Source organism: Ceratotherium simum, chromosome 2 (assembly GCF_057802395.1).
Source record: "Ceratotherium simum simum isolate JZ-2026a chromosome 2, ASM5780239v1, whole genome shotgun sequence".
Classification (NCBI taxonomy): domain Eukaryota; kingdom Metazoa; phylum Chordata; class Mammalia; order Perissodactyla; family Rhinocerotidae; genus Ceratotherium; species Ceratotherium simum.
The window spans coordinates 12,592,910-12,607,404 of record NC_141901.1 but is presented as its reverse complement, the minus strand read 5'-3'; the positions used below and the strand labels follow the sequence as shown (position 1 = coordinate 12,607,404).

At 46.1% G+C, this 14,495-nt stretch overlaps 1 protein-coding gene across 2 annotated transcripts in view; it reads left to right on the top strand.

The window, feature by feature from the left end:
- Positions 1-14,495, top strand: part of ASTN1 (astrotactin 1) — a 308,295-nt gene that overhangs the window by 269,866 nt on the left and 23,934 nt on the right. For both annotated transcript variants that reach the window (XM_087438277.1, XM_004425007.3), the window contains exons 17-20: positions 2,845-3,113; positions 9,136-9,269; positions 13,039-13,190; positions 14,225-14,360. In XM_087438277.1, the coding sequence (XP_087294403.1) occupies positions 2,845-3,113; positions 9,136-9,269; positions 13,039-13,190; positions 14,225-14,360 (691 nt within the window). The remainder of the gene's footprint in view (positions 1-2,844; positions 3,114-9,135; positions 9,270-13,038; positions 13,191-14,224; positions 14,361-14,495) is intronic.

Sequence of the window (14,495 nt, the reverse complement as noted above, 5' to 3'; positions counted from 1 at the left end):
GTGACCTTCTTCACATGCCTCTCTTCTCCCTAGCCTTGCACCTCTCCAGGGCTGAAGGATATTGAGATGGTTTAGCTGCATCTTGATTTTAATTGGGATAGCCAGAAGACAGCAGCAAGGGGAGCAGCCCCTCAGATGTTTACAGCAATTACAAGCTTTAATGATGGAGTGCTGGAGGGCAGGGAGGCTTCACTCGTGTCCAGGCTGTGTTTGGGGTTGCAGTGCCCTCTAGTGGCCTCATTTGTCTGTCAGAACGGTACCTCCTATGTAATGAATGGGCAGGGGGTAGGTATGTAGAGAGACATGTAGATAGGGAGTGGAGGGGAGTTCCTGGATACTTCGGGATTAGAGGTGAAAGAAAAGGAATTTGGTGACATATTATTTCTCCTGAGGTAACTTTTACTCCCTGTGAAGGATATTGAGGGGCATTTTTATTTTCCCCTGTGAGTTTTATTTGCCCTTCATTATCTTGTGTCTCTCACAATTACTTTACGTCTCTCTCTATTTTTCTCCTTAGGAAAATTTTATGGAATTGTTTTACTTACCAAATTTTTTTTTTACTATTCTATTAAAAAAAAAAAACTGTGCCACCACAAATTTTTTCAAGTCACCAGGTGTTACTTTTCCATAAATTTATTTTTTCTGGTGCTTAAGTGGCCACACAGGATTTATCACACCTTTTCTTTTCTCACTTGATTTCTCAAAATCAAGTCATTTTAGACTTGATATCACCATCTAGTGGTCATTTCATGGAAATGCTTTGCCCAGCCTCTGTTGAAAACATTCTCAACAAGGAGGGCTGTGGGCTGATAAGGAAATGCATCTGATTGTAAGGGGCATGAGGGTCCGCTAAGAGACCCTCAAGCTCTCTGGCAAGGCTTGCACGGCAATGTTTTAAAAATCTCATCTTGAAAACAAGCGCCATATTTTTACTGTTTTTTTTTTTTTTTTTTTTTTTTTGGAATTTTATTTACTTTCCCAGTGAATGAAGGCCTGTTTTTCTAGAAATCACATCAAGGATGGAAAGACCTCACCCCACCCCCACTTATCCCTGCCCAGTCCATACAGCCGGTTGAAGAAGTTTGGAGGCCTGGCCAGGGGCTGGGGGAGGAGAGTCCTGCCAGATCATGGCCACTTCACAAACACTCCCAGCCGTGAGTTGCATAAGTCTGACTGTCAATCAAGATTTACGTGGCTTGGAGCAACTTGGGGGCTAGCTGGTGGGGGCTCCTGGGCCTCCTGTTTGATATCATCAGTCTTGGTTTTGGTGTGGGCAGTTATGCAGTTCTCTTATAACCTAGGAAGGGCTTGAGCTCAACTCTGGGTTCGTTATTAAACAAAACGCAAATGAGAAATGAAGTATACCCCATATTTATAGTCACTGAGTGAATCCTTTGCCTTAGTGCCCGAGAGGAGTCCCCATGTCACTGGAGCTTCTGGGTAAAAGTGCCTCATCCACGTAATGATGATGCTTATCTGGGAAACAACAGGGCTGAAATGCCTCCTGAGGATGCAAATGGGCTCATAGTATATAGCAAACGAGGGAGAAGCGCAGAGAGCTCCCTGGACCCCATAAGAGAGAACTCTGTTGTAAAGTTGAGGAGTCATATCTCACAAGCACCTTCTAGAACACTGTGCAAATCCTTCCAACCAGTTCCCCCAAAGATCTGGCCCATCAAGTATGGCGTTCTTGATGGGTCAGAGAGGACCAGAGTGAATATTCTGTATCTGCCCGTAGTTTCCAAAAGCTCAGGGTTCTCCCTGGAATTGTTTAATATTCCACATGACAGCTGTGCCACAGAGGGTCAGGGATCGCTTAAGGAGCCCAGGGCTTTTTGTCAGCAGGCTCTACTTCCATCTTCCTTTAGAATTAACAAGTTAAATGGAAGATCATGAAGGCTTGGAGGAGAACTATCAAGCAGGGCCTTCTTCCATAGGGAACAAACTATTATTTTCTCGTAGGCATTTCCCATGTTTGTCACCAAAAATAAACCAAGAACCTCCCTAACTCTCTTTTACTTCTCAAGCAAGGGTGACACAAACCTGTCTCTCAGGCTTTGGAGTGCAAATCTTTTTGAAAAAGCCAGAATTCCCTCTCCATCTTCAATACATTGACTAATGATGAAGCAGAGAAGTCCTGTTCTTCTCCTATGACTTAAAGGTTTGGGAATCAGACAAAATTGGATTCAGATCCCAGCTCTCACAATATCCTAGCTGTGTGATCTTGAGGCTGTTGGCCTCACTTTCCTCATGTATAAAATGGGTGTAATGATAGAATTCCATGCAGAGAGTTGTTGTCAGGGTTAAAGAGGTCTTGGACAGATGTCGCTTTCATAGCACAGGCTCAATAAATCTTACCAATAGTTATGATTAAAACTATGATGATGATGAATCGACATGCGCTAGCCACTGTATGTGCTCTAAAAACATTTTGCCATTTATTCATCACACGATACTAGAGGTAGGTACTATTAATATCTCCATTTTATGGATGAGGAAACGAGTCACAGAGCAATCACTGCTGTTATTGTCTGTATCGTTGATGGCAGTCATAGATCCTGCATAGATACTGCAGAAACTTCCCTCTGAGAGATCAGTGGAGCTGATGAGTCCCAGAAAGGAAACAGCCTGGCCTCACATTGGAAAGGGCCATTCCCAACTCTGTGGGTCACTGGGAGGATGGGCTCCCCAGATTGAGTGGGATGACAGAATCACACTCTTACCCCCTCAGTGGTGTTTTCTGACCCCTCAGGGATTTGACTCCAGCACTCAAGAGCCACGAGGTCATGCAAGTCCTTGCTTTTTCGCCTCCCTCACTGTTCCTTTTCATTTTGTGTCTGGCAGGCAACTCCCCATCTGATGAGTCGGAGGAGCGGGAAAGAGACCCCAAGGTGCTGACGTTCCCGGAATACATTGCCAGCCTGTCGGAGTCTGGCACCAAGCGCATGGCGGCTGGAGTCCGCATGGAGTGCCAGAGCAAGGGACGATGCCCCTCGTCCTGCCCTCTGTGTCATGTGACATCCAGCCCTGACACCCCTGCCGAGCCAGTTCTGCTGGAGGTGACCAGAGCAGCCCCCATCTACGAACTGGTGACTAACAACCAGACCCAGAGGGTGAGAGGCCGGGGACTCTTGGCTCACAGAGGTCAACAACTACAGAGGGCTCTCCAAATGGCCTGAGGAGGTGAAGGGCACAGTTGAGCTCCATGCTAGAATACGGATAGTGAGACTTTTTGTTTAGCTAATCCAGACACTTAATTTGCTTAGATTTGCATGTTTGCATATTAAATCAAGTCAATGCATCTACAACACCCATGGTAATGACTCGGGAGTCACAACTCAGCATTTGTGTAGGTCTTCTGCTGGAAGGCAGAAGGTAGATAGGGAGGCATAGTGTTCGCAGTCACCAAAGTCGTTGTTCAGAAAGCCTCGGGGGACAGTCGTGGGAGGAGGCTCAGCTCTGCCTCCCCTTGTTGGCATGGGAAGTGGACCAGCTCCCCTAACTGGTCCAAGCCTGGGACCAGCTACAGCTAGACTGGAATGAGCACACGAGGCACAGATCCTAAAGGGAAGGATCTGGCTGCCTTAGCCTGGAGGGGGTTGGTTTCCACTCTGACTCTAAGAACAAAACGCCAGTCCGTGCAGATCTTTCTGCCGTATATTATGTGGCTAAGTCATGACATTCCCAACCACCCCTCCTTTCCCCCTGCTGCTCCCTTACCAAAGGTGCTGGGAGGAAATGAATGGACCCGAAAGGGTAAGCTGGAGAAATGTGACAGAGGCACGGACTTAGTGCATTTCCTAGCTCTCCAATCTCCTCAAGGACATAAAGAACAGAGTGGGTCAAAACACACACAACAACAACGACAACAATGACAAAAATAAAAAGATGAAAGCTCAGGGTGTGGAACTTCTGAGACTATAAGCAAAGGTGACCATGGGGGACAAGACATAGTCACAGCGGTGAGCTGCTTACCTGCCTGAGAGGTGTGCCCATCCAGGTGGGGTGATAATTGCTTTCTCTTTCCTCCTTTAAGGGACACCTGGTGTGTCACAGTTTGTTTCATAAGTGATGCTCAAACCAACAGGAGGGATTTTGCATGTGTGTGTGTTTCTCTCGCCTATCTGCCTCTGCCACAGATATTTCACTGAGTGTTTGAAAATAAGGTTCTTCACAGGACCAAAAAGATAAATTGTTCCTTGGGCCTACAAATTCCTCTTGAATCTGATAGAAGTGATTATAAGAAGAGGAGTGGGATAGAAGAGACTAATGGAGGGGGCTTGAAAGGATGAAGAACAGGAGGAGCTTGTGTCACCATGGAGACCCAGAGCTGCAGTGGCTTTAATCCAATGCCCAGCCCTCCCCTTACCTGCCCCACTTTCTCTTCTGTGAGCCCCCAAGGCTGCTGCAGCTGGCATCCCAAGAGCTCCTGTGCACCTGCCTGGGAACAGCAGAGTCAGGGAGCTCACCCGCAGAACCATCCTATGGGACGGGACATGCAAAGCTGCAGAATAGAGAAGAGCTTGGTGGGAGAGGAGGGCAAGGAGTGCCTGCTTCCTGCAGGGGCATCATGAGCCAAATGAGGAAGCTGAAGGAAGTTTTGTCTTTCAAAGCCCCCTTTCTGGATCCTCTACTTGCCAAACCTTGGCCCTTCCCTGTCTCCCTGCACTGGTCTTAAGAAAGGGGTTGAGTGATATCTTCCATCTGGCCATCTTTTAAACACTTTAATTTCTAAACACATAGACAAGGTGGCTCGAGCTGGAGTTCAGTCATCGTCATGTGTTTCTTCTCTCTCTTCTTCCTTAGACATACTCTGTCTTCACTATTCCCTCTGCTCCTCTGCTTTTCGTTCTAATTTTGCCCTTTCTTCCAAAGAATAGAGATGAGGAGTGAAGAAGCAAAGGAGAAGGGGAGGGGTGCTAAGTCATGGCATTAGTAACTCAGTATGTGTTCTCATCTCTACCTCTCTGGTGCATCTTTGGGCGAATTTTCTAACCTCTCTTGGCCTTCTTGTCCTCCTTTTGTTGGACTCGATAATCTCTAATGCCATATTTCAGTCTCTCTGTGATTACAGTCCAGAAACAAGTAGGTCAAACCATATAACCAATCAGGTGTCTCAGACCCAACAAACTTGAACTCACCATCTTCCACCCCAAACTGTATCTGTTGTGCTTCCATCTCAGTGAATGGCATTATTTTCTACCAAGTTACCCAAACTGGAGACCAGGTATGCTTCCTAGACTTTTCTTGTCACTCCCTAACATCTATTCCATCACCAAGGGTGAAAAATATCTTGAATCCAGCCTCTTTTTATCATACCCCCGTCACAGTCTAACTAGTTCGGTCATCCATTGTACTACCAGGCTACCATCCTCTTATTACAGTAGCTTTCCTACTGGTTTCCCTGTTAGACCCGTCAGTCATCTGTCTAATACGGACTTCTGATTATATTGCAGCAAGGTAATTCAGTGGCTTTGCAGAATCTATTGAATACAATTTAAAGTCCTTAGCACGTCATTACAAGCACAGTTCATCAGCCATTTTGTCTTCACTTACTGGTTAGGTTGTAACTGCTCTATACTTATACTCTATCCTCCAAAATTTGACTCCTTATACCTGCTTAAACACAACACATTTTCTCTCACGCATCTGGCCCTTCAGACTTGCAACTCTGTCTCCCAGGAATGCCCTCTCCCACATTCCGGCCACTGGCAAACTCTTACTGTTACTTCCAAGTTTCAACTCAAACGTCACCAGCTGTTGAAAGCCCTCCCTTACTCTCCCAGGCCGACTCAGTGTCCCTTCATGTAGCTCTCATCGTATACGTACATACGTCTCTTAAAGCACACATTACCTACTATCATAGCCATTTACATAGTTGTTTACTCTCCTCTAGACTATGACAAATGCTTTTTCTTCTGTGGAATTCCAGGGCCCAGCAGTAGTTGACACATCATTGGCACTCTGCTCAATAAATGAATGAAATGATGAATGAATGGAGAAATGAATGGAAAGATGAACTTGGCTTGAAAGTTCAGCAGCTCTCCTTAGAGAAAAATAATAACAAAAATGGGAAAATCTTATTTCTTTGCCGGAATCAGGATTGAATCTAATAATGAATGAGGATTCCTCATCTAACACCTGGCACATTGTAGGTACTAAGGAAAAATGTAATTTTCCTTTCTCTTCCTTTCTCAAAAGGGTTCCTTCTTGATTCCTCTCTTCTACTCACATCCTACCTTCTACAGTTACCTATAGCCTATGATTCAAGGAGTAGGAACTCCCATGGAATGGTGTGAATCCAAGGTAGAAAGTTAAAGCTTTTGAAGAAATGGCATTTAAAATATTTGTCATCATAAGCATTGGTTCTTACTCCTTTGGATTGAAAATCTGACCATGTTGCTCCCCTGTTTAAAACATTTTAATGGCTTACCGTTGCTCTTAGAATGTGACACCACCCCCCTTACCATGGCCCGCATGGCCCTCTGTAATCAGCCCTGTCTCCCTCCACTTGCTGAGTGTCTCTTTGCCCCCAACTCTGTCTCTTATAGCCAGACAAGACTTTTCTCAGTTGATTTTAATTTAATTTTTTTTTTTTTTATTTTTCCCCCAAAGCCCCAGTAGATAGTTGTATGTCATAGCTGCACATCCTTCTAGTTGCTGTATGTGGGACGCGGCCTCAGCACGGCTGGAGAAGCGGTGCGTTGGTGCGCGCCCGGGATCCAAACCTGGGCCGCCAGCAGCGGAGCGCGCGCACTTAACCGCTAGGCCACGGGGCCAGCCCTCAGTTGATTTTAGAAGTCAAGTTTCATCCAGGCTGAAATCTTCTTAATATTCATTTTTCCACCTGGAAAACTTCCCCAACTTTTGTGACCAGATAACTCTTTATCCCTCTGAGCTCAGATAAAAACACACATCCTCATGGAGGCCTTCCCAAATCCCTCTGTGAGATTGTTCCTCCTCCTTGTCCCTCTTGTCGCCGTTACACCCTTTTCCTTTGGAGCCCTTACCACAGTTGTGGTTATTTGTTTATTTATGTAGCTTTTGTGTGTCTGTTTGCTTGCTTATGATTTGGCTGTAAGCTTTATGCGGGCAGGGGCCGTATATGTCTTATGCACCACTGTATCCTTATTGCTCTGCGTAAGAAATGGCCCCTTAGAGGTGCTTGGCCATTTGTTGATTGAAGACTGTAAGGCAGCAGCCACAATTCCTCTTTATTCTACCTATCTCCAAGGAAGTCTGTTTTCCTGGTTTAAAAAACATACCTTTTAATTTGAGTTTGGTTCAGTCAGGCTGAGCATAAAGTTAGCACCTAGTGCGTACCGGGCTTCATGCTGGGAGCTGGTGGCTACAGTGTTACCTGAGAGAGCCTGATGCAAAGAGCCTGAGATGCCAAATTGGTCCCGTTGAGCACAGGTTCGAGCCCAGGCCCACTCACTAGCCTGTGATGCTGAGCGAGTCACCTAACCTCTTGGACTCTAAGTGTCCTCCAGTCTATCATGATACTGCTTATCATGGAGCCCAAACTAAAGTGTTAGCACCTAAAAGGGCCCTGTAAATTCTAAAACTCTACCCAAACACAGTGATGATCGTGAATTGGTTCCTGCTCCCTAGAGGCTCCCAATCTGAGGAGCGGGGTCAGGATGCACCCTTATTTCAACAGTTCTAACCTAGGATGGCCTTTGTTAAGTTCTGAAAGAATGGAACATAGGATACTGGCTTTGGGCTTGGACATCTTCATTTTTGTAAGTTTTGTCTTCTTTTTTCCTTATTCTCTTTTTTTTTTTCTTTTTTGTTTTTTCTTTTCCTTCCTTCCTTCCTCCCTCCCTCTATCTCTCCTCTCCTCCTTTCTTTCGTTCCTGCTTTTTAATTTTTTGGCCTAAAATTTTCCAGGATAGCTGCTTCCTTTCTCTAATTTACCAATTATGTGTGGATGTGGTGAGAGTGGGACAGAGAAGAGAATCATGGGACAAGCAGAGGCTGCAGCTGTTGAGCTGACCCAGAGAGAAAGCTCTGACCTTGGCCAGCTTGGACAGCCATGTGCCCTGCGGCCAGTCTCCCCCTCTCCCCACCTGGGCTCACCCCACCTGGAGGCAACAGAGTCCCCTTGCAAGGTCGGCACCCGTCAGGATCCACTTCTTCAGTGGGGAGTCGCCCCTATCACGAGTTCTGTTCCCTCACTGGTCTAATGTTATTCTTTTGTCCTTGTATTTGGTAGTGCATATCTGCTGTGAAACTGCATGTGAGGAACTGTTCTAGGTTTCATGGTATTTACAGGCTTCCATAGAAGACCCAACCCTGTCATTCAAAGACAGTCATAACTGCTCGCTGTTACTGATGATCAATGTGTACTATTTATGTGTAACTAATGTGTGCACAGCATAGACCCCGTATATTATCTCATTTAATCGTCACAAGGACCCGATGAGGAAAGTGCTATTTTTATCCCATTTTACCATTGAGGAAACTGAGGTATGTAACTTGCTCAGGGTCATGTGGCAGTGATAGGCGGAGCTGGAGTTTTCACGGGGCAGACTGCTCCCAAGCGCAGTTCTTAGCCTGTGTGCCACATTGTTTCCTCCTTCTACCGGAAAAGAGAGGCCTAATGCATAACACAACCCAAGCAGAACCACATAAACATTGCAAGTGAGATACAAGGCATGCTGAAGGAATGCAGAGGAAATACTGGGGCACGGTGAAGATGAGGATGCACAGAGAGTCATCTGAGAAAGGGCTAAGTGCCTCTGGGCAGAGGGAAGAGTGGTAAGGGCAGCCCCCTCGAGTGTATGGGAAGGAGGTCATTGCTGCTAAAGGCTGAGGTGTGGAATAGTGGAATGGAATAGGAGGGAGATGGGAGGTGGAGTAAGACTTGCTTCTAAGGTGACAGCCCTTAACCACAGGGATGAACTGTTATACTAATTAGCGAGAAGTGCCCTTGAGGTCCTACAAGGTCTAGGCTTCCCAGAAACCACCTCCTCTGGTAGGAATTTTAGATCAAAAAATGGTGAAGTGGTGCTACAGCCTACTGGCTGGAAGTTATTTAGGGCCAAGCAGAGCCTTGATGCTCTGCCTCTTGATTCTGTGACCCAGGCCTGGCTCTCCGACACTCAGTCTTTTCTCTGCCCTCTCTTGTAGCTCTTGCAGGAGGCCACCATGAGCTCTCTGTGGTGCTCAGGGACTGGAGATGTCATCGAGGACTGGTGTCGATGCGACTCCACCGCTTTCGGAGCTGATGGACTCCCCACCTGTGCGCCTCTCCCACAGCCTGTGTACGCTTCCCTTTCTCTGCCTCTCTCTTGCATGCATGCCTCAGCATCGTTTTGTGAACGTGTGCTATAGAGTGTCTACTATTTGCAAAGCCATAGACCGTGTACTGGGGAACAGAAAGTAAAACATGGTGCAGACCTGCCTTCAGGGGGCTTTCAATCTTCTTGGCACTTGAATTTCTCCTTGAAGGTGAAGAAAGTAGGACAGCGTGACTAAAAGATAAGAGGGTAAAAGTGCTGCTGCGGTGGAGGACGTTAGAGCTCTATAATGAGACCCTTACTAGGCCATCAACACACTTACTAGCTGTCAGGCACTGTGTGGAGCAGCTAGGTACTGTTTTCACCCCCCATCCCCCCCACTTAATAGACAAGGACATGGATTCAGATGGAATGAATAATTTTTCTAAGGTCATAGAGCAGGAAGCAGAGCCATGGCTAAGAGGCCATGATCTTAGCCATCATAATATGGCGAGGATACAACTGAGAGATGACTTTGGGTAGAACCAACAGGGCTTGGTGACTGATTGACTGTAGGAGTGAGAAGGAAGGAAAAGTTGAGAATGGACTTAAGACTAATGACCTGGGTAGCTGGGAAGATGAATAGGCCACAGCTGAAAAGAATAAGCAGGTTTGAGGAGGAGGCTGGTTCCGTTTTGACCTGCCTTGGCGTTATAGTTGATAGTCCTACAGAAGTGTTCAGTGGTCAGAGGGAAAGATGGTCTGGAGCTGTAAAAACGTGAACACTAGAGATAAGACGATTTAAATCAACCCCAAAGAAGTGAGAAACGGAGCCACAGCTATGAGAAATAAGAATAAGTATCACTGGGAAGAGCAGAGAGTCAGGGATGAGCATTAGAGGGTGTCTGCATTTGAGGGGTGAGCAGAGGACAAAGTACTGCAAAGGTGGCTGAGAATGAATGCATCCAATTTCCTTCCCCTCTGGGGAAGGCTGAACAGACTGGCTGAGGTCATGTAAATTCTCAGGCTGGGGCCCGAGGCAGGAGCCCCTTCTACCCTCTAATATGGCATCTGCCATGGGAGTGAAGCACAGAAATATCATGTCTACTAAAGAGTGCTGGTAGGACAAGCTGGAGGAGCATGACTCCACGGGTTTGTAAGGCAAAGAAAGCCCGAAGTGAGGATCAGGACCCATGGTAACTGGAGAGCTGAGTCACCAGGAAGAAGATGGCAGCAGGAAACAAGCAAATAGAGGCTGATCTTGGTGAACACTGCCCTCTGCCTGGCCTGTTACGTGGAAGTGCAGATGGGCTTTAAAGGGCCAGGACTGGGGCCGGTGGCCCCAGTAGTGGTTAAGTTTGCGCACTCTGCTTCAGTGGCCCGGGATTCGCAGGTTCGGATCCCGGGCACAGCCCTACACACCGCTTATCAGGCCATGCTGTGGTGGGTGTCCCACGTATAAAGTAGAGGAAGATGGGCACGGATGTTAGCTGAGGGCCAATCTTCTTCAGCAAAAAGAGGAAGATTGGCAACAGATGTTAGCTCAGGGCTAATCTTCCTCACCAAAAAAAAAAAAAAAGGTGGGGGGGCCAGGACTGAGCAGCAAGAAAACTGAGAAAGAGGAGAACACAATAGTAGAACGTCATTATGAGCCAACGTCTTCTCTGGTCCACAGGCCTTCTCTCTGTGGGTAGTTTTAGATACACCAGCCATTGGCTTCTGGCTCTTTATAGCCATGGCTTGGACCTCTTGAGTCAAAAGACAATCAAGCTCATTGTTAGTAAAAGTCTTCTCTTTTGGTAGAAGGGAGCCAGTAGAAGAAGGTGGTGCTTCTAGACTGATGTATCAACTAAGAAAGCTACCTTTGACACATAACGCTGAAGCCACCAAACAGTTATCATCAGGTGGACTCAAGATCCAGCCATTAGTGTTATAGGGCTGATTTCATTTCTAAACCTGTTTACTAAATGTCGTAGCTAAAGATCAAATTGGGCTAAATTTCCATAAACAGGAACATCTATTAAGGACTTCACTTTCCTCGTCAACTCTAATCACTTCTTTCAGTGGCAGACCTCAGATTCTTGAGTTTTTATGGGTAACTGGAAATAGAAATGCATTCTAGTTTTACACAAGTCTATGTAAATCATACGCACTCATTTCTTAGTAGAGGCCTTAGTCCATATTTTCACAGAATCTGAGTTCTCAGAAAGGCTTAGTTACTTCCTTAAGCTTCCTAATGCTTTGTCTTCAAAATAGCACTCTGCATATGACTCTAATTAATGAATTTGTCAATATCCGCACTGTTTTGGGTCTATTCCATCTTTAATGTCATATGCAAACTATGCACTCCTTCATAGTAAGCCACTAAAGAGCATGTGTTTTGCATTATTTTCCCACTAGTTGAATTCCTTGCTATTGCTCCCACAGCTTCCCACGATTTCTTGTTAAAGTTCTTATCACATATTATTATAATCACATGTATAATTGTATGTTTGTCTATTGACCATTTCATAAAAGAAGGGGCTGGAGCTGGCTTGTGCACCACTGCATCTTCAGCACCGAACATATTCTTATAAATAATGTGTGCTTAATAAATATTTGTTGAATTGAAATTAACATTTCTTTGGTGTCATCCATCCACCATATCTTGCCCAATGATCCTTGAGAACAGTGGCAGTCATCTGTGAGCTGAGTGGAGGCTAGAGGGCCAGGACTATAGGTGGTTATAAAATATAGGAGCCAAGGATGGAGTGAATGTAGGGATGCACGTAAGGAAGGGAGGCTGGAGTGAGCAGGAACTGGGAAGATTCCCAGAAGCCAGTGGTCTAGGAAGAAACAGGGAATTGGAAGCAAGTGAGAAACCTGAGACACACACATGAAGTCAGAGCTAGGCAGCGAATTGAAACCACTTGGACCATTAGGAGATCCATACCAGTGAATGTCAATGATGTTTATTGAGTCTCTTCAAGGTACAAAGAGATATGAGACGGCAAGGCAAAAGAGTGGTCAAAATGGACAATTCACGTGGAATGAGGAGACCATGAATTGGGAAAAGCAGGGCAAGACTGGAATCAGGAATCAGGATATTCATAGGAACCCAAGAGCAAAGACTGAAGTCAGAACCTGAGTTTGCAGACACAGGACATCAACCTGAGGAGAACTTGATGTGTGGCCAACTTTCTCTTGCCCAGTAAAGCCCCTAAGAGCATTACCTCCAAACTGAGTCTGTTCCAAGGCCCAGACAGCAGAAGGCCTGGGGAAGAAGATGTGTTAGTACCCTTAGCAAGAGAGGAAACAGGTCCAGCAGCAGGGCAGATCTGGGTAATGCTATGGGAATGGAGCTGACTGTGGCCTTGTTGATGCCAGGCTCTCTCAGACACCACCTTCAATGGGCCTTGGTATGAGCTTTATAGGCACATGCTCTTATTTTCCAGAGTAAATCCAGATATTATATTTTCAAGACCTATAAAAGGCTATCCCAAAAGCCCTATCCACTGACCCTGTAAGATGCAGGCGTTCATTCATCTTTGACTCACCTACTTATTTATTTATTTATTTACAAATATGTGTTGAGTTCCTAATCTGTAACAGGCACTTAGATAAATAAAATGTAGATTTCAAGGATCTTCAAGAACCTTTACCCTCTAGTGAAGGAGACAGGCTTTCAAAGAGATCATTGTAGTGGTTGGTTAAGAAAGGCTAGAAAGAAGAGTTTACGGTGTAACCATTGAGAAGGTGGCTAGTGGTGGCATCAGAAGACCATCTCAGGCCTCAGCTGGGTCCCCGTTTCATGTTTCTCCCTGTCTGCGTTCAGGCTGAGACTCTCCACGGTTCACGAGCCCAGCAGCACCCTCGTGGTCCTGGAGTGGGAACACTCAGAGCCTCCAATCGGGGTGCAGATTGTCGACTACCTCATCCGTCAAGAGAAGGTCACTGACAGGATGGACCACTCCAAAGTGGAGACAGGTGAGCATCTCCCACTTCGTGGGTTCACCTTGATCCAGGGTGGTAAAAAGGAAAGAAAATGTCCTGCCTCCTGGCTTTGCCCCGGTCCCCCGTATCCCAGGGCAATGCAGGAGGAGCAGGGAAAAGAAACAGCAGCCGTCTTGTCGTCTTGTCCGTTTAAGAGTTTTTGCATGGTGAGCATCTGACAAAGTCTTGTTTTGATTCTGTTTTTCTTTTTGTTTATAAAAGAGGTGTCCATTTCATTGCCTCTAGGCACACTCACAAAGAAACAACAATACCGTACACTAGTTATCCTAGCCCACAATTAGGAAACAATTCTGTGCTAACCACTGCCATGATTACAGAAAAAAATTCCTTTGCTAATAACCCCCCTCTAGGCAAAAGCATGTGCAAATAGATGCGCTTACCCCATGTCTTGTCCCAAAGCAAACCCTGCTTTTGCCAGGTCTAGCTAGAAGAGGGAAGCCTTAAAGGAGTGGAAACACCCCATGAAAAATGTTCCGTGCCTTAGTGTTTTGCTCTCTACACATAGGGAAAGATCGACATAAATCACTCCTAAAACTTACGCATGAGTGTGGTCATCAGCAGGACGGTGGTGTCCACGTTCTAATTCAGGGTAAATAGCTTCTGGTGAAACTATCACCGAGGCTGGGAGACATGTGCACTGCCATCAGGCATGGAGAGCTGTCCACTGCTTCCTCCGAGGCCCTTTCCCCTCATGCGCACAGGTACTGTGAGGGTCTGGCAATGGCCATTGACCAGAACAGCTGTTCTCTGCCCGTGCCAAGAACACTTCATTAAAGAGCTTGCAGATGTGGTATGTGCATCTTGCCTTAGTTGTTTCTGAACTAACTCTGGACAAATGGCTCTAAATTGACTAGTTAAATATGAAACAGTCAGAAAAGACCATTCTTTCTAGGTCTTCTTTCTCTACTGGGAATCTAAGAAGACTGGGGCCCACGCAATTTTATTGTTAAGTTCTCGTCGAGTTGATCCCATTCCTCACGTCGTCTCCTTTCCTTCCCCTCTGGCAGAAACGGTGCTGAGCTTTGGGGACGACATCATCTCTGGAGCGAAGTCTCCTTGTGCCATGCCTGCTCAGCTGCCAGACCAGCAGCTCACCACCATCTCTCTGATTATACGATGCCTGGAGCCCGACACCATCTACATGTGAGTGACACACACCTGCCCGGTTATTCCTTACTCTGAAGGTCCCAGGGCTTTTAGCTGGCTCCTTTTTGCTACTTGAGTTCCTTTAGAGACCTGGAAGCATATTTTGAGTTTCTCAAGTCTTGTCCCAGTCAG